The sequence below is a fragment of the Phytophthora infestans genome, genomic scaffold, assembly GCF_000142945.1.
Source record: "Phytophthora infestans T30-4 supercont1.15 genomic scaffold, whole genome shotgun sequence".
NCBI classification, from domain to species: Eukaryota; Oomycota; class Peronosporomycetes; order Peronosporales; family Peronosporaceae; genus Phytophthora; species Phytophthora infestans.
Window position 1 is genome coordinate 2,818,665 of NW_003303744.1, and position 19,977 is coordinate 2,838,641.

Genomic DNA, 19,977 nt, shown 5'->3' on the forward strand with positions numbered 1-19,977 from the left:
CGGCGCGATGTTATCCCAACAAGTGAAATCAGAGATGCTTGGCAGCAGTATAAGGAGTTGCGTCGGCTATTTTCACGATGACATATCGAGCTTGCATTCTTCCACTGTGGAAGTTCCACATTGATGAATTTGCCATTTTGACGCTGAAAAGGTGTAGGAGCGTAGTCGCACTAATCTGCGCAGTATTTGCGAAGGCGGGCCTAGCGACAGCACCCATTGCACGGTCTTAAACTTGCGGGGGGGGGGGCATTCTCGAGATAAGGCTCCACTTGATGCGTTTTGAGCTCGCCTGAAAATGGTAAGAAAAAAAAAGTCTATAATTGATTGTGCGGTCTGCATGATTATGAAGATGATCGTGTCATGCTTTCGATTATAAGGTTGTTTATGCAGCTACCATGTAGGTGTGGCGGCGTCTAGATCGGTTGGTGTATTCATTCAGCGAATATCTTTTGCGGGCAGAGATGCCAAGTTCAAGCTTCGGTCATCTAGGATTTATTCTTGAGCTGACCCAAATAAAGTCAAACGAAAAAATCAGTAGAATCAACTGAATGCCGTCTAGGCGAACTCAAGGCGTCTCTCTATTCAAGGCTACGACTAGGACTCCTCTATTGAAGAGCATGAACAACCTTGTAGGACTCTAGCAGATAATTATCTTAAAAAATCGAAGCTAAGGACAGGAGGTATGGGTTTCCATGCATTGTAAGCTGGTTATTTATTAGGACTGACATTACTCAAAACGAAAAGGTTTCATACAAACTCTACGTGACGCAGCACTTGATAATACTCAATTCAGGAAATCCGCTACAAGCATCATGCGTGTTGTTCACACAGTCCACCCAAGCTAAGTACGGTAATATTTTAGCCAATGCTTGGCATGCATGTTGCGCGAATGGAGTTTGGCAATCTGTCCCAAAATAGCTGTTTTTGAGGAAAAATAGCGGCGCCACGTTCAAAACCGTATTATATGTAAATTATCAAGCCCGTTGTGTAAAACGGGGAGAAACCTGTTAGACGACATTTCATGCAGAATGTAGATCAGCAGCACCGCCGATACAAGCAACCTACTTTTTTCATGGGCCACATTAAAATCTGATCTCTTTTTTAGATCTAAGACAAAGAATCAGTAAGGCTCAAAACAAGGGCAGACCAGGATCGAACATAGCATCGCGTGTAGAGTCAATTGACACAGCTACGGCACAGTTACGATTAGCAGAGAATGGCTTCGTCGCCCTACTTCTAATTTCAAAGTAGACAGGTATTGGGGGTAGTTTTCTATGAATTTTACGTAAACAGCTGGGCAGATGCTGCGGCTGCAAAGCAGACGTAAGAGATGCATCAAAGTGACAAGTCTTATAGAACGCAGCATACCATAAATAAGTATTCTGGCATATATGTGTCAGCCCAAGCACTACACCGATGCTGTCTGCTCTGCAATTAGTGGGGCATTGACAGAACGTTTTATCGCAATAAAAATATATTTGGCTTTGATTTAGCTTCAATATCAGACAGTGGTAGATTATATTAAACAAAAAAACTGCAGCCTATTTATAGTATAATAGCACCATGAAAAGGGATGGTAACACCAGGGTTGTGGCTGCCAACACCAGAAGGTAGGAGGGCTCAAATCACCAGAAAAACAGCTTTCCACAACCACGAAAAGGCTATTAATAAAAATCATCAGGACAGCGTTTAATACTACATTCGCTGCAAATGGAACCTAACGATAGGCTGTAGCTCGGTAAGTAGAGCTAACTTGGGCTGACAGACTTTATCACAATTGTAAATTCGACAGCTATTGTGAACAAATACGGTGTGGCTATTTTGCCGCTGAATAGTGAGTTGTAGAGCGCAATCCTTAGGGTAGTCTGGAGTGTTATACAGTAATGTACATTTGTTCACGCACCCTCAATCTATTGCAGATATGTCAAATAAAGTGAACATTTTAAGCAATTGTTTTTTAATTTTAATAAACGAAGTCATAAACTGAGTTATACAGCGCAAACTTCCGGTCTAACGCATTATATTCAGCAGAGAATGCAACGATGAAACTTTAGTACAAAAAGATCAAATGATACAAGTTTGTAAGCTGGCTCAATATGATTGATTTGATTTCGAATACGCGAGATGTTTTTTTTCATATTTAAATATCGATGCATCATAAATGCGTATATAACCAGAAAAGGCAAGAAAGTTCAGGAGTAATAAAAGTATAAATATATTTAGACAGAAGGCTAACGACGTGTGTGGATGTGATTACCATCTATAATCTACGTCGCTTCGTGTGGTCGCATGACTGCCGCCTTGTTCGTATATTCGTGGATGAAATGGGCGTGTGTTCAATGCTTGAGCCATGATAGACAGGTGATGCTTGGAAATGTGCGGGCTGCTCATCAGGAAAGTTGACATCTGTGTAAGGGAACGCGGCCGATGACAACACCTTAAGAACACGTCTCTCACTGCCGTATATTGCCTCTATATCTCCAGTTGCGGTGCTGGTGACGTCGTAACCATCATTGCAATCTGCGTTGACCTTTAGGTCGAGCTCACGAGCTGTTGCTGGCGAATTCCAAGCTGTGTTTCCTGAAAACAAATCAGGTGACCGTGGCTGGGGCCCTTGCACGATCAATCCATGTAGTCTCGGGAGCGAGTTGAAGCCGGTATTTAGTGTTGGTCCTATCTGTGGCCCATGCACGCTTTCTTCTGGTGTTGATGACTCAGTACAAGGTTGTTCTTCACCTCTTGCGACTTGTTGCTGGATACGCTGAAGCATGCGATCGCTAGTTTGAACTTGTTGCGACCCTTGCATAGCTCTATCTCCACGCTGCCGCTGATTGGTGAGAAAGACTGGCTCCGAATCGGGCATACCACGACGCGACAAACCTACATCACGCGTACTTCGTATAACGTGTACGCCGAGGTAAAATTTTATGTGAAAACGGCATGCACATGTCCGGGACCGTGCATCAACCAACCAGCCGTCGTTAGGCATATCTTGTTATTGCATGCGTAGAACATGAATAAACTTGAATGACATTTTCCTCTGCAAACAATCGTCTGTTATGTTACTTTCTTGATCGCCATATCGCGCGCGTGGACAATGCACCACTTGCATAAGCTATATTTTAAGGTTACCCACAGAAGGGAGCTTTCTGGTACGAATTTTGCGACATCGAATCAACAATGTTTTTAAGAGATCCGATACTGACGGAATACCACTTAATGTTGGCTTCATGTAGGTGAAAACTAACCTGGATTTATCTAATCGTTTGATCATTTGGGCTGGCGTTGCCTTTGATGACTAGTGAATTATTTTGAGCGTCCGAAGATATTGTTCCGACGGGTTATTGGCTTTAGCACATCCTGAAGGTGAGTGGTAGGCTTGTTAATTTCTGAAGCGAGGGTACAATATCCATTGATCTATGATGTGATCTGCAGCTGCTTTAAAGGACGGGCAGAGCGAAGATGCCGCCTTTCACGATGCCAACACGCTTGATCTGGGATTTAAATACTCCTCTTATGACCGTGCAGAGTGAAGATTGTTTAAATCCCTGAAACTCATGTTTACAGTAACTATTTGCAGCTTCGCCTTCATAAAATGATCTCTCACGTTCTGCTAAACGTGAAACCAGCACATAAGAATTTTAGATATTGGTACTTGTGCAGAACACGCATTTAACTGCGCGCTGCCAGCGTCCGTCATGATAAATTTGGGCGCACAATGTAGTACCATAAAGGTCTCCCATATAACGCGTTTTAGAAATACAAAACATCATTTTATATCAGATCCAGTTCGTTCAGAGGTGCAAAAGTATACCAGAGGAAACAACTTGCCACAGTAATCTGACACACCAAACCGAAACTGGATAGCATTGTTTAACGATGCTATGTGTGCTGTCGATGTGAACGAGTGTTGTGTAGCGTGGATCCTACAGAATTATGATATAGTTTACAATAAATTCGAGCAGGTTATCCAATGTGGATGGGAGAAAGAATGGAGCCGTTGCTGAGGTTCGGAGCCAGTTGCCGGCTTGATATTTAGTATCATACAACACTATGAGGCTATTACCGTCGTGTGATACACGGTTCGCATCATCATACATACTAGAACCAATACGTTATGGATGCCACATAATCACCTCCTAGCATCTAACTCGTCAAACCGATTCAAAAACTGTACCACAACAAAACATTACTGTCGATCGTGATAATTGATACAATTAGATTCCAGACAAACACCCTATCATGAACGGTCTTATCGTACGGTCTTTTTGAAACCCAACGGCTATTTGCCTCCTTTCATTTACTACGGTACTACTACCAATCTTCTTTCCAGTTCAAGTAGACAGGTCACAAAAATATTCAATTGGGGGATTTTGCCTACTTACACGGGTGACACAAGTTGATCTTAACCCCTTACTTCCCGTGACAAAAGTGGGGGGTATATTTTGTTGTTATGTTGGAGGTCCAACATAATTTTATATGGGAGTTTGTATGCTTCAGAATCCGTCCGGTTTTGTCCTGTGGATAGTACAGGATACCTCCAGTAAAAAAAGACGAATCTAACTTACCAGCATCTTATGTTGGCACTAGTGATTGTCAAAATCGGTTAAGATGACTGGGCAACATAAGAAATGCCCTGTTTATTTGGAGGCCATGTTTCTGCATCGTAGCACGCGTCTAACACAACTGCCTTGAAAAGTCAACGTAGCATTATGGGTTCAAGATGAGCCGTTGCACAGGGCTCGGGGTTCAGGATCAGGATAGTGTGACAAAGTAAAAGCACGCCATTCGCGTTTGAACTGGTGGCCGCCAGCCCAAATCTCTCCTCATTCTTCAATTTTGCAGCTTGCACGTAAGACCAAAAGCGATGGTCGCTTCGGCAGGTAAAGGGCCACCCGGGCGGACACCACGGACCACGGAGCCAGGACACACTGCAGGAGAGACAAAGGAGCGACACGCGCAGCTGCTGACCAAGCTCAGCGATCGACACCGCCGCCATCTTCTTCAGGACAGCGCAGCGCTGAGCCGATTTGTGGCGCTTACAGAGCGCAACGGGGTGGCACCACGTCATCGTGACAGTACTGCTCATGCGTGCATATACTTTGATGAAAGCGGTTGTGCTGACTCTGTTGTGATTGTAGGTGCTCGTGATGACCGTGATCGTACTGGCGGTGGTGGTGGAGACACAGCTGGCGCTCAGGAGAACGCTGAACCCGCTAAAAGTGCTTTTGCGAATGCTGATCGTGTTTCTTCCGTTGCGGAGGCTAAGCAACCCGCTTCCGCAAAGCCGCAAAAGAAACGAGCTGCTAAATACCGCACTAAACTAACGACACCAGCCATGGAAGTCCGAAAGGCGACGGGAGTGTACAAGCCATCAAACCCTGGGAAGCCTAGCCAGGACGCCGAAGCCAAGGACGCAGAGAGCGTTGAGGTTGACGCGACGGACGTCGCTGCTGAGGCAATGGCGATACCGTCGTCATCCGCAGCACCTACCGAGGCGCAGGTGCCACTAGAACCAGCCGTGGTCGAGATAATGGCCGACTTGATGTCCAATTTGGAGAGCGAGGTCGCGGCTCGCGTGGAAAACGATGCGGACACCCTTGCGCGTACTTCTTCACGGAGGTCAACAAAAGAGCAGATTACGCCGAGGCCGCCAGCTCTTGGCACGAGCCGTCGACCCCCCAAGCCTCGGAAGTCAAGTCAATCGAAGAAACGTCGACGTCCTGTTTTACAAGACGACAACCTGGTCAGTGGTGATGACGAGGACGCAGTGGGCACTCCAGGGGCCCCTCCGGGTCTGTCCACGGGTGATGGGAAGGGAGAAGAGGAAGGCTAAACTTTAGATGTGTTTGGCGTTTGTATGCAGACTCGAAGTGTATTGTGGAGCCAAGACGCATCTTCGGACACCAGTACCTGAGGACAGCAACTGTGGAGAAGCCGCTGTGATCCGGAACATGAATTCTTTGTGCCCGCCTAGCTCTACAAGCCCCTGGTGCTTAGTGGTCACGGATAGATTCATTACCTCGGTGGGCCTGGCGCTAGAACCTTTACATCGACGAATGTACCTGACTGGCACCATACAAACAGATCGCACTGGATATGCGGATGGAGTGGTTACGTCGAAGAAGTATAAGCAAGTGAATGGTCGAAAAGAGGTAGTTCCTCCTCAGGGCACGGTGAAGATAGCAGAGAACAAGATGTTACCAGCAATCACGGCACTCATGTGGATGGATCGTAACCCGGTCCACATGCTCTCCAGCGGAGGCAGCCGAGTCACTGGGACTGTAATGCGTCGTGTGCACGGAGGGATGACCCCAGTACCTGCCCCGGAGTTGGTACGCGACTACTCCCGCTGGATGGGTGGCGTCGATGTACACGACCAGCTCCGGATGCAGCGCTACAGCGTCCAGCTCAGTTACAAGACGAGAAAGTACAATAAAACCCTGTTCTTCGGGTTGTTCGACATGGCGCTCGTAAACGCCTTCATCGTGTTTCGCCACTACCGACAGATGAACAACCTGAGCGCGGCGAAACACTTTCAGCTCTTCGAGACCTTGATGGACCAGCTTCTGGCCGTGGATTCTGTTGAGGCCTTCGATACTATCGCGCAAGCAACTCGAGCCCAAGCCTGGACTGCTGCGTCTTCAGCCAGATCAGATTCGAGCAGACAAACAGATCCAGACGATGTTATCGCTAATGGGCATACACGGGAGGAGAATCCGGACACCGTAGACGGAGAACACGGACTGAAGCGACGGCAGCGATCCTGCAAAGTGTGCGCGCTATTCAAGGTCAAGCCGCGGAAGTACACGAAATACTTCTGACCCGGGTGCTCTACAGGAAATCGCCGCAAGTATATGTGTAGCGTAGCTCGTGAAGGACGAGCTAAGATGTGTTTGCACGTATGGCATACGGACTGGAACAACGGGAACGACATTCCCCAGCGCCTGCTGATGGACCACAAAGTCCGCGACCGACCGCCTTCACGTCACCCTGGCAAGAAGCGACGTCGGCGCAGCGCGAATGTCGAGAGCACCGTTCAAAGCGACCGCAAAGAAGCTGAAAACGACTTGGACAACGAAGCGGAGGCGAGTGACGCCTAGGAAACCTTTTTCTGAGTGTTTTTAGCTTGTTTTCGTTGCTGGGACACGTAATCAATTAACACGCCTTCTTATCAACATTTTCTATTGGCTCTCGCTTCAGTATGCCGATCTCAATAGATCTGTTCCAATACAAAAATCAAGTATGACTTTCGCTTATGTTGGTCTTCCAACATAACATAGATGCCCAAAAAAAAGATACACCCGTTATGTTGAGCGGTCCAACATGCGGGAACTAAGGGGTTAAGGATATACCGTCCCAACGAGGCATTTTGCCCACTAGACTACGATAGGGTAAACAAAATCTCAAAGTGGGCAATAAAGCTGTTGTAATCCTAGCAAAATGGTTTATATGTTTGTTCATGTACGTGAGAGCTTGTGAAATCTTTAAACTGAATTAACCTTTTGAGATCGAAGCATCGGCCAGATCTTACATCGAAACAGCCATTAGAGGACCATTTCTCGGTTGCAATGATATCTATTTCGAGTGTCAGATTGCTTTAGTACATGGATCAAAGACCTGTAAACTGTGGGCCACATGCGTAGCCAACCGTTCTCCTTCGAGTGCAATCTAGTGAGGGAGGGGGGCGGGGTTGTGTGTTAATCGCTAAACTTCGGTTGTGTCTGCTATAAGGATGGCTACCCGTATTGGCTTTCCGCGAGTTACCACTTGAAAATAAAGCATTACCCACTTTGCTTCACGCACATCGTGCATGTATCTGACCAACCCCGTAATCCCAATTTTAGCTGCAGATGATAAATTGCGATGGATACAGTACATCGCTTTGAGAAACACCGTAATCACAATCGTCAGCTCCAGGACAAAATAAAACCAGCAGATAAGACATATTACCCAGGGGGTATATTAAGTTATAGCAACACCTCGTACGATTGAGGATACTACTATTACTTTTACTAGGCGTATTACCGAAGATTAATATAGACCGTGTTTACTGCAGGCTATGTTTGCAGTGGGGCGACAGTCTTTGTGACCTCGGCGGATATGAGAGATGTCTCTCCTACATGTAATACTGGCGTGGATTAAGTAGATAAGTAGACTGTGCTGCAGAACTTAATGTCGAGAGTCTCACCAAACCCATTCTTCAAACAATGGACGCCGCCCAAAATTGGCATAAGGCGATGTCATTTGCAATTTCTAAATTGAGCTCTTATTAATATAAAGAGTTCACAGGTACAAACTGTCGATGATTTCTGATGTATGTCAAAGATTATATTTCCTCAATTAGGGACAGATCGACAAATATCACAACAAATTAGCCAATACGTATCCGAGTTGCGTCTGGGTTGGTCCAATCAAACCCTTGAAACATGGGCATTCCGTACGTATCCATTTTTGTCACAAATGATCACGTCAGGATGGACCCTCGTGTCAGCCATCCCCAACAATTTTGACCCGCCACGCCCCCACAACTGTAGCCACGGCACCCAAGTCTGCACAAGAGCAGTATATGTGTCTTGGCATGGTGCTCCATCTTACCGCAACGTTAAAAAAATCCAGTTTGGAAGGAGAACGTGTCCTCCAGACATCTTGCTGTCTGCAGAACCATGGTCGGTAAATTTGCATGATCGGCATGATCCGAAAATGCTACTAGGCCGGTGACTTAAATGATAGTCTATTTAAATACTACAATGGTGGCCCCGCGAAAATGACCCTGGTGTGCTGTCACGGAGGCGTTTTTACTATGGGGAAATTACCTTAACGATTAGGCCATCGTTCTGAAATGTCCCTAATGTTAGTGAACGGAAGTACGAGGGAGCAGGACGGTCATGGGCACAAGGGACATTTCCTTACAAAATCTAAGATTTAATTTGTGTAGTTGCCGAAAGTTTGGGGGCACAGCTGATATAATTCCACAACTTTAATTGACGTCTCACGAGACGGGAGGCGGGTATGCCAGGTATATCATTTATCGAAGGCCTTGACGGGTATGCCAGGTATAACATTTATCGAAGGCCTTGACACTTCGGTCCTCAGTGTCCAATGTTTAACCCCTTGCCCGCGGAGGGGTGACATGGACGGGTTACTAAATGGCCTTATGCTGTTCTGAACAGCATAAGGATTTGTATAGAATAAAGTAAATATACTTTAATGTATTTATTGTGCGCAAGATGTAGCTAAGCTCCCCGGTAATAGTTCCCGCAAAGATGATGCGCTATGCGACATATGCATTTAAACCAATCACACCCGCTCTAAAAATCCTGATTTTTGTGAATTCAGTGGTCAGAGAGAATCCGCGGTCGCCATATCGCGTATTGCCAGAAGTAAACCAAGCACACGAAGCTCATCATTGGAAGCTTGGTGGCACACTCGAGTGGAAGCGGTATCGAACTAACCAGATGTCAATCAATGTATTGCTACCATTGCTACTGCTCCTAATCTGTCGCTACATCTCTGTCCCTAATGTGACTGTTCTTGGGGGCGAACTCCCAATTTTGCCAGACCAAATGCCAAATCTGTGAGCAAGTGAGGTTGGGGTTCTTGGGGTGGCCACGGACTCTGTTGCACAGCGTCACTAGCCCTCGACAGTTCTGCGAGCACGTTGCGCAATAGTAGCTTGAAGTGCCCCCTCGTTTTTTGCCCCTGCGGTTTATACACAGAGCACACCTTGAATTAACGCTGGCGTAGGCGTTGAACACCGTTATTCACCCGCGTATCCGACGTCTGAATGAGTTTATGCTGGCCTTGCATCGTAGACGGCTGCTCTGCCGGGTCGTTCTCTCCCAGAGGGACTCGAGTTTGCGTGAAGCTATCTTCGCTCTCTTCAATGAGCTCTGTGTGCAACTGTGACAGAAAGTCGAAGTGCGAATTCTTCTTTGGCTTAGTTCTCTCCCACCGATGGCGATAGGCAATGTACGCGCTCACTAAAGCCATGTCAACAAGCCCTAAGAAGAGACCTTTGTAGTATTTACGGAACCTGTAATACCGAACAGCATAGGTTAGTCAAAATATCCACTCCACATCAGCATATCTCCATACCTTATCGTCATCTGCATCGAGTAAGCTTGACGCCGTAGCTGATCATGTCGATCAACGCTGACCATGTAACGCTGGTATTCTGCCACTAGGCCTGGGCATGGTACATCACTTGGGCCACTCCGTTCTTGCCGACGTACCGTCGTCGACTCCGCGGTCACTTGGGATATACGATTATATTGTCGGCCCATATAACACTGATAAGTCCGGGGTTGGACTTTGCTACGGCCATCCGGAACGTCCCCCGTGGTGTCCGTGCTTGCCGTTTCTTCTACGGATAGGTCAGCGCATCACACCAGCCTTTTCGCTTGATGTTCATTGTCCCGAGGTAGTTGAACCCCATAGTTCGTAGCTGCTGCGCCAACGCTATAGAGGTGTAGTAGCGGTCTCCAATGACCAGACGACGCCCTTCATATGGTAGCCCACGAAATACGCACGCGATATTGCGGATAACCGCTGCGGGGCCATTCTTGGTGTCCATAGATTGAGATCCTTCTGCATCGTTAGCTCTTCCAATGTCTAACTCGACTCTGAGCAAATCACAGAGCACAATGATTTACGTGTCAGCTTATCACTTTCTCCTTGTGCTGTTCTTGTCCGCATACCAACCTCTTGAAGTAATCAGTCTCCGCGCAGCAAGTCATCACGCACTTCGAGCCCCAGCGGTGTGGTTTATCCTTCATGAAGGTTCTCGTGGGGTTTCACCGGTTGTGAGAGAGAAGAATTCCTTCATCAACTGCCACACGAGATCCCAGCACGTATCCGTCGTTGAAAGTCTTCTCCAGTACCGATAGCACCGATCGGATTTTGCAAGCTCGGTCCTTGACTCCGGCAGGGTCCTTGTTGTCTGTGAAGTGAAGAAATTTTGTGATTTCGTGGAAACGGTCACGTGACATTACACGGCCAAACGTCCCAGCTGGCAGCACCCCGATATCGTCCTTGTACCAATGTTCATCCATGCGCTTACATGGCCGTAAGGCATGATGAAGCATCAAGCCAATCCAATGTACAGCTTCGTGTGGGGAAACCTTTTGAAATTTCTGGATTTTCCTCAGTAACGTAGCTCTACTACGTGGTGGGCGCTTTGTGATCGTGGCTTATTTTTCCTCAGCTTGCTGCAGTCTTGACTCTAGCGTTTGCTTCCAGTAGATGTTAGTTTGGGTTGCTACTTGTCGCCAGAAAGATTTTGGCAAGAAGTAGTAGAAGAGCTTGAGCAGTGACTTTGATGCGGCAATGATATCTTGCGAAGGCCCGCAGTACCCTGCATATATCGTGTCAACGTCTGGATCGTCCACGACTTCGGCTTCTACGTTGTCGGGCAACACATTCCAGCCCTCGGTCTTCATTTGATCCAGTTGCTCATCCGTGTACACCTCCGATGATTCTGTCAACATAACAAACGTGTTATATGATATTCATGTCGACCTAACGATAAACGTGACTTACCTTGAATGGGAAGATGTAACCGATCTCGCTCTGCATTATTCATCAACTCTGCAACGCGTCGAATCTCGTGCTATAGCATGTCAGACTTGCATATTTCTGCATCACTCGCGTCACTCTCACTGTCGGCATCAGCGTCAGCTTCTGCCGTCTCCTCGTCACCTTCACCATCCGTATCCAGCTCCGTTTGACCAGCTGCGTTGTCAATATTCGGGTCCAAGGTGTCCACGTAGGCGAATCACAGCTGTGTATTGCCACCAGAAGAGCGGAGAAGTTGGTTGGGCTCTTCAATATCTCCTTGCAGCTTCACCCTTCCTCTTTGCTCTTCATAAGTCCCGACATCGTCCTCATCGTCGCTTTCCTTGTCGTTGGCAGGACTGTAGCCTTCGTCTGCTGAGTCGTCAATACCCTGCACGCTGTCGTTCTCCTTGCTATGCGACTCGGTTTCATCACTGATCGTTACAGCATTTCTGGTCTCTTCAGCTGTGCCATTAGAAATAGGGTCCGTATCAGTATTAGCCGCGTCTTCATTGCCTTCCGCGTCCGCACTAGGCTCGACCGGGGGGGGTCGTTTCCGCATTACCCGCGTCTTTAATGCCGTCCGCGTCAAAATTAGTCTCGACTGGGGAGTTCGTGTCAGCATTACCTTTAATAAATAAACATTTATTGTCAGCATGCGTACTTGTCAGCATAGTGAACAGATTGTATACCTTCCATGACAGGAGAGGTAAATTCCGGAGTGTATGTACTGCACTCAGAAGGTCCAGGTGGTCTCACAGGGTTTCCATCACTTGCTTCACGTTCATAGCATCATAACTGGTTAGGTTCCGCACACAGTATTAGCCTCAAATTCACACGCACCCGAGCTATTTTGGTGGCCCCAAACCTTGTCAAAAGCATCCATGTCCCGGCGACGAGCACTCGCTTCTTCAGTTAGCTGCTTCTTAGTCTTCTTCTTTTTCGCCGGCTTCTTAAACGACGCGTCAGCAAGACGCTTTGCGGGTACAGCTGGCATCACACTCTTTTTGGCAGGCGCCTTTCCTAACGTTGATTGGCCACCGTAGTGTCCAGGCGGAATGTTGTCGTCAGAAGGTCCCACAACTAGTGTCAACAACAACGGTTAGCAATAAATCAGTGCATATGCATACAGCGTAGTTGCTGTAGACGTACTTGCACTCCTTGTCGGATCGCACATAATCTAACAATGCGTCTTCTCCGTTGAAATAATCGACGCCTTGCTTCCCATCTCGCACTTTGCGTCCTGGTTTCACGTAGTTGTGGCTAGCGATAGACAGCAAAACGACTTCGTTAGCCCTGATACGTGCCTGTACGAACAGATGCACTTACTGTATTTGAATACCAGTCCCCGCTTTCCACGTTCATTTCTCCTTCCTGAGCAACGGCCAAATCGCGTTAAAGTCCATGTCACTTGTTATCCACCCGACGAAAGTCGCAAATGACTCGCTTTGCGGGTGAGCGGCGGGGGGGCGATTTTTGCCATATATTCCAAAATTTGGAGTCTTGTACTTGTCCGAGGTACCTAACATTCTTCAAGCCATGTGTTCTATGAGCTAATTACATTCACTCATTTGAACACGTGGACCAATCAGATGCGTTCGACTTACGGGAAGGGACGAAGTAGTGCGTTTGCGGATTTAGAGGCATAGTGAAAACAATATATTCTTATGATGTTACGAACAGCATAAGAAGGTTTTCACACCCTCCGCGGGCAAGGGGTTAATAGTTCTAATTCAGCGCTTACAGTATTCAGTTCCCACTTCAATACCTTATTTGAGATCTCATATTTCGTACCCCATATTTTTAAAGTTGTGCTATCGTAAATCGAGCACGAGATGTCCATGTACATATACCGACGATATGCACACTCAGTCTGAACCTTGGAATATTAAATGAAGAAAAAAGCATTCTAATAAAGCGGCCTACTATCTATATCTTGATCATCGGTCGCTAATGTTTCAATGTCTCGGCTTGCACCTACCACATGCCGAACAACAGGAATATCCTCGAGAAGCCGGTTGAAGAGCTCCCAATGTGGCTTTGTGTCGAGCAACGCCTGCTCTACATCATTCCGCCCTGTTAAATATGCTGCTTATGTAGCGGGGTACGTAGATCTACCGTCTTACCCCGCATATAAGGCATATGTGCTCTAAATAAAACACGGGATTCGCTCGACATCTAGCTTAAACCTCAATTTGACCATCTACCTAATTAGAACACATGTGGCTGAAGCCTACTTAAAAGCACAAGGCTGTACCAACCAATGAATATTCTTGAGAGCTCCCAACCAACCACCCTTCTGAGCAAACTTGTCTGTGCTACTGTTACTTGGCTTTAATTCTCTTATTTATACTTTACACATCCATGGGCGCTGAGCGACGTAGCTATAGTATCCACGAGAAACTCGCAGTTCTAGCAGACTATCGGAAAGGCGCAAAACCTCCGTATACAACGCAGCCACAACAGAAAGAAAAGACCCGCTACCAATCACAACATTATATGACCTGCACGCAGACGGGTTTGAGCCCACGCTGATCGCGTAGGTCCTACGTTAGGAGGGTCAAGCCTAAACGACCAAGCCACATTCTAGGACCCACAAACTTGCTTCTTCAAAGTCAAACAATTTGTTTGTTGTACAACACATAGGCTTTCTAAACGAATATAACACACAAGCAGTGCTGTATTCATTTAGAGCACATATGCCTTATATGCGGGGTAAGACGGTACGTATACCCCTAGTTACATGAGGTGTGGCACGTCATACTATGGGATATCTGGTGCACAGTACCAGGGTCGTCCGAGGCCAACCACTGGCTGATGACAAATTTACAAACCATAAGTCACCTTTATAAAAGCAAGCTTTTATAAAGGTGAGGTTTGTAAATTTAACTCAAACTTAGCCTGCCTATATATATCAGTTAGCAACCTACCTAAAATTGGTCACTTAGGCAAAGGGGGGCTGTGCACTGCCGTTCACTGAGAGTTTGTATACTCTCGGAAGCCAACTGCCTCTAGCGCAAGGTGCTGTGTGACCCCGTCATAGCTGAAGTAGAACTTTGGCCTTGCAAATACCACTGGCAACGACAGACATGGGGAGAGAGCTCAACGCTGCTTTCTCCCACATTATCCCACGCTCTCGTAGCAGTCTTTAGCATGTATACGAGCCACGGTGCCTGTCACAGGGATGCCCTCTTTGCCCAAAGCGTTTACCAGCGTACTATCAGCTCCTCGAGCTTGGCCGAAAGGGTCACTGACATCCCTATTTCTCTGGCCTTGCAATGCGATCCACAGCCCGTTTCGCACTTGTCGATGATAAGATCGCGCTGATTCAACCAGTTATAAACTTGCCTTTTCTTCACTTTCACTATGTCAGCCTCGAGATAGGGGTAAAATAGCTGATAGTGGACTGCGTTTTCTTCCTGGAGATGACGGCATCATAACACTCAATCACGTACTTAATCATGTCGAGCTTGTGGCAATAAGAAATCGCCGCACGTTTAAACTGCTTTGGTAGTTTTTCGACTCCTGGCGTCCGTGGGCGCCCTTGCTGCTGATCTGGCGTCCGCGCCATAACCTTTTTTGGGCTTGGGATGCGCACTATGTTGTTTTTCTTGCAATGAATGGCACTCCGCTGCTACATTCACCGTATGTAAGAGCTACGCCTTATAGTATCGAAATTGATGACCTGCAATATTATTGCCATTTCATTGGTTAAACAAGGTATGTAGTAAGAGATCTCTCTGTAGTATGAGATCTCAAATACGGTATCGTAGTACTGTACTCAGCGTTTTGACAGATGATATTGACACAATTTTGGAAGGATTCGTAAATAGCGATGAAAATGGAGAGCAGACATACTAAGACAAACCACCCGACGTTAGCACTAACGTTGAAAAGAAAAGCTTATTACACATCTGCCCCTGCTTGAATTTATTGGCTTTTTTTACCACTTTAAAGGTCTGAAGTCATTTTATATAGCGATGAAACTTTCTGCATCTGGCCGTGGTTTACGGAACAATGGTAGGTGGGCGGATCTACTTCAAAACTACTTGCTGTAACCACGACCCTCCCACACTCTTTATGGTGTAGACCACAGCAATCTCTCTCAATGCTTCCAATATACCCCTTCACCCAATATTTTGCCCCATTCAACACAGTCAGCTTTAATTTAACACTTTTTAACCCTCTCTAACTCGGTGTTCGGTCGTTCCAACAGTGCTTACATGAGTATAATGGGATTTATTTCATTAAAGCTTGTAATCTAGTTTAAGTTATCATTAACGTCGCTGCATATAACAACACATAGAACAAACTAAGTTTAATAAATTTTGCTTGGTCAAAGTGAGCATGGGCCTAAGCTGTCGTATCAACTATTAATTATGGCTTACAAGGAAAATAATGACTTACGCCGCTACGTAAGAGTATGCAAACAAAAATTGTTGTCGATATGAGTAGAAGAATGGATATTCGAAAGTGAGGTTGGTTAACTTCGATGCTTAGCAGCTTCCAGGGCTTGGTAAAATTCAATAACCGTAATAATAACTGGCAGTAACTTATTGCAATAACTAATTGGCCCCAATCCCCAATTTCATCCAATAAAACATATACTACTAGTTTTAAAACCTATACAATTGGTGGTTGGTATTCGTGGAAGCATGCGCAATTCGCTACAGGAGAGCACTTCTCTCCTGTCATTCCGCAATTTGCCGAAACCAGCACAAGACCATCATTCTACGCCGCTCACCATGTCTTCAATCGCCCCAAGATCCCTTGCCAGAGCCCTCTTTGTCCCCGATGGCGACGGATACCATCAGTGTCGGATCTGCTTCTCCCGTCGGAAGCAAGCTCGTGGCACTGGGTACACGAACCTGGTGGAACATCTCGTACGGCGCCATGCCAATACTTACGAGGATGAATTTCGGGCGATTCAGCGGCGAGAAGGTACCCTCGACACTTTCGTGAATGGTAATAAATTTTCCAGGACAATTTATCACTGGTTGGACTGGATCATCATGGAGAACCGCGAACTGAGCATGTGTGAAAAGGCGAAAACGCGGAAGTATACTCGATTGAACCGAGTGAGCGAGAAGACGCTTAAGAAGAACATGTGCGGGCTGTAAAGTGTCGCTTAGGGGCGGATCAAGTTGCGACTGCGTGGCAAGAAAATTGGCTTTGCTATCGACGCATGGACGGAGGACGGTACGCATTTCGTGGCGGTCATCCGTGTAACTGAGGACGACAAGTATCTATTGTGCTTTTCGACTCTGATGGACGAGTCGGGCATGGGATCGGACGCGATTATCGAGCTGCTTGACGACGTGTTAGACACATACGAGATTCATGCCTCTCAGCTGTGCTTCTACGTGTGCGATCACGCGTCTGTGAATGTAGCAATTGCAAACAAGACACTGGTTCCAATGATAGGGTATGCTAGCCACCGATTAAACTTGGCCGTCCAAGCCCTCATGTGCGAGGACGACGATACATTGGATAAGGTCCATGCGCTCATGGGCAAGCTGAACACGATCAAGAATCGGTATCATCTCCGCGAGGCAGACGCTCTCATTCCCGTCTATCGTAATGCAACACGCTGGAGCAGCACATTCTCCATGATCGACCACTATTTTCGCATATATTCGGAGTTGAACCGCATCGACGACCAATTGGCGGACTTCATTCCCACCCCGCGAGAGAATGTTCGATTGAAGGCTCTGTATGAAGATCTCAAGAACTTGGAGAGAGTGAACAAGAAGCTACAAACAACGACGGCGTCCCTGCTTGATGTGCGAGCTTTGTTTGATCATGTCATCAAGCATTACCCTGGAACGGTGTTGTACCTGTCTCCTAGGTCTCTTTGGTCAAATTTCCCTACTTCGAGAATGGGGTCGTTAAGCTTATGGCTGGCAGAGAGAATATCCTGACAAGAGGAGAACGAGCAGCTGTAATAAAACTTCTCCAGACCTCGGATACTGTGGCGACGGGACCGCAGGCGGAATGTGAAGATACCCATCAGTCCTTTGCCGACGTTGAGTCAGGAGGAAGTGACTTCTTCTAGAAAGGACCTGAAGTGGATCCCGCCTACATCTAATGACGTGAAGAGGCTGTTCTCACGTGCAGGAATTGTGTTCTCACGTCTGCGCCGAAGCCTTAACTCAATGACGTTGGAGACGATACTCTTTTTGAGTTCAATAGGAGCTTGTGGGATGCAAGTGCGGTTACCGAGGCAATTGAGCTGGGAAAGAAGCGGACACGAGCTCGGGAAGAAGAAAACGCGAACTGATCAGATTGGTAAATTTTTCTGTGATTTTCGTACTGGTATTAAATACCAATAGTAGAAATTGTCTACTATTAGTAGTTTTAGCCAGTATTTTAATAATCACAAAAATGTATCCATCAGTACGATTGGAATGTTGGAGTTGGTGTTCGTTCGGGAGGTGGGGCGCGTCGGGAGAGGTCTCCAGGTAAACCCCCCTTCCGATTCCAATGCGCGTATCCGTTTTGACTAGATCCCAGGTTTTCGTTTTTTGAAAGTGCGAGGCGGCAGTGTGACGTACGCATCCATCTGTCACGAAAAAAAACTGACAAATAACACCATTATTAATTGTGATCTTTTGATTTGATGTAACCCTATATTTCCGGACAGATGAAGTATAAAAGTAGGCAGTTTTTCATCTTCTTTTGTTTTTAGAAAACGTCGACATTAAAAAACGTACGTAGCGTCAGCACCATTTTTGTGAATAAATTTCATAAAAAAAATGGTGCTGACGCGACGTAAGTAGAGCTTTTAAACTAGCTCAATCACGCTTCCGTTGGAGCTGTACGACCAAAGTTATCGCCGATTTAAAGAACTGTTAATTATTTTTAGGACCAGACAAGTATACTTCAAGTACTTGTATAATAGAAGCGCACCGCGTCGAAAGCTACTTTATTACTTGTTTAGCGCTTTGCGATTGTTGGCTTATTTAGTCTTAGAACTCTTCCTCCTGCACCTCTGCCATCACTCCTCTGGAAGAGTTCATCGTCGCTGGCTGATAGCTACCTCTAGTGTCCATCGGAGTCTTTGTCTCAACAGACTGAGCTCGTGCCTCTAAGAATTTGGACCTCATCTTGCTAATCGACTGCGCCTCCGTGTTCCGGGAGTACAGTCGACAAAAAGATTCGTGTGTGGGGTATGATGTCGGCAAGTAGTCCGAGTCTCGGGCCGTGCTTGCGGGTGGGTCCAAGACGGGAATCGTTGGACGCTGCTTCGCGTTCTCAACGTACGGTACGGCGTCGATGGGGTATCCGAATCCATGAGGTTCAAAGCCAGCGAACTCGTCGTTAATCATGGTGCGGCTGGTCTTTCGGAACTGGATAAGTACGCCAAATACGGAGATCACCACGATCCCTCCGAGGTAGCCCCACCACACCGTCGGGATAGAGTATTCCAGGTCGCCATTCACGTTCTGTGTTGCGTATTTCTCGAGGTCATTCGGGTACGGGAAGTCGCCAACGAAAAAGCCGATACCCCATGCAAGACTTGCAGCGCCGAAGATACTGGTTCCAACAATATCAACCGGTTTACCGTACTTCAGGTCCACTGCAGCGAACACTACCGCAAAGACTACGCACAGAATTGTAAATAATTCCTGGGTCTGACTAGGGAAAACATAGTGTGCTGCTGAGTTGGTTACGATAACCGCAAGTGCGATGCCTCCTGCCACTCCTGCGATAAAGTTGCTCTTCGGATGGACCCACATGGCCAGGCCACCACACAAGAGGCCGCCGAAGATGAAGGCAAGCCACGAGCCAAGGGACCAGTACGATTTATCGACAAGCATACGCTCCGCAGTCACAGCGATGCCCACGGCTCCAAGAGCAAACCCGGTAGCGAAGACCGTCTCATACATGTACCGGTACCCGTACACCGCTATCCCACCACCGACGAGAACTGCGACCACTGCAAGGATAGATCCGCCCAAATTGGTTTCTTTTGTCGAGTCGAAGATCGAGTCCTCCAAAGTTGATACGGTGCTGTTTGTTGCACCCTGCACACACGACGCAATAAGAGCAACTTGGCTCAGCAAAAGCCCAAAGAGAATCGACGAACGCGTCATTTTCACACAGCGTAGATAATTGGAGAATGCCGCGGGTTGTATGCTGTACATGCAGTGCGTGCACTGGTTTTAGACACCATGCGGATAGAATTCAGCTACCATTTTTCCACATGACTTAGATACTCGCGGACTTGACGCCCTCGTGGGCCACAACTGGGGCAAGTTGTGGCTCCTGGACGCAGCGACAACACACTCGTGATAGTCCGAACAACAGCTGGATGTGCTCAATGACTGTTGCCACTGTGAAATTCACAGTGCCATTGTGAAATTGGCGATGTGCAATACAAAAGGATAATGCAGCTGGTGTTACTTCAGTGGAGAGATG

At 46.9% G+C, this 19,977-nt stretch overlaps 1 protein-coding gene across 1 annotated transcript; it reads right to left on the bottom strand.

The window, feature by feature from the left end:
• Positions 1-18,524: 18,524 nt before the first annotated feature.
• On the bottom strand, positions 18,525-19,732 carry PITG_09766 (uncharacterized protein; the record flags this gene model as incomplete). The annotated part of the gene is made up of 2 exons (XM_002903313.1): positions 18,525-19,569; positions 19,728-19,732. The coding sequence occupies 2 exons, from the start codon at positions 19,730-19,732 to the stop codon at positions 18,525-18,527; spliced, it is 1,050 nt and encodes a 349-aa protein (XP_002903359.1).
• Positions 19,733-19,977: the final 245 nt, after the last annotated feature.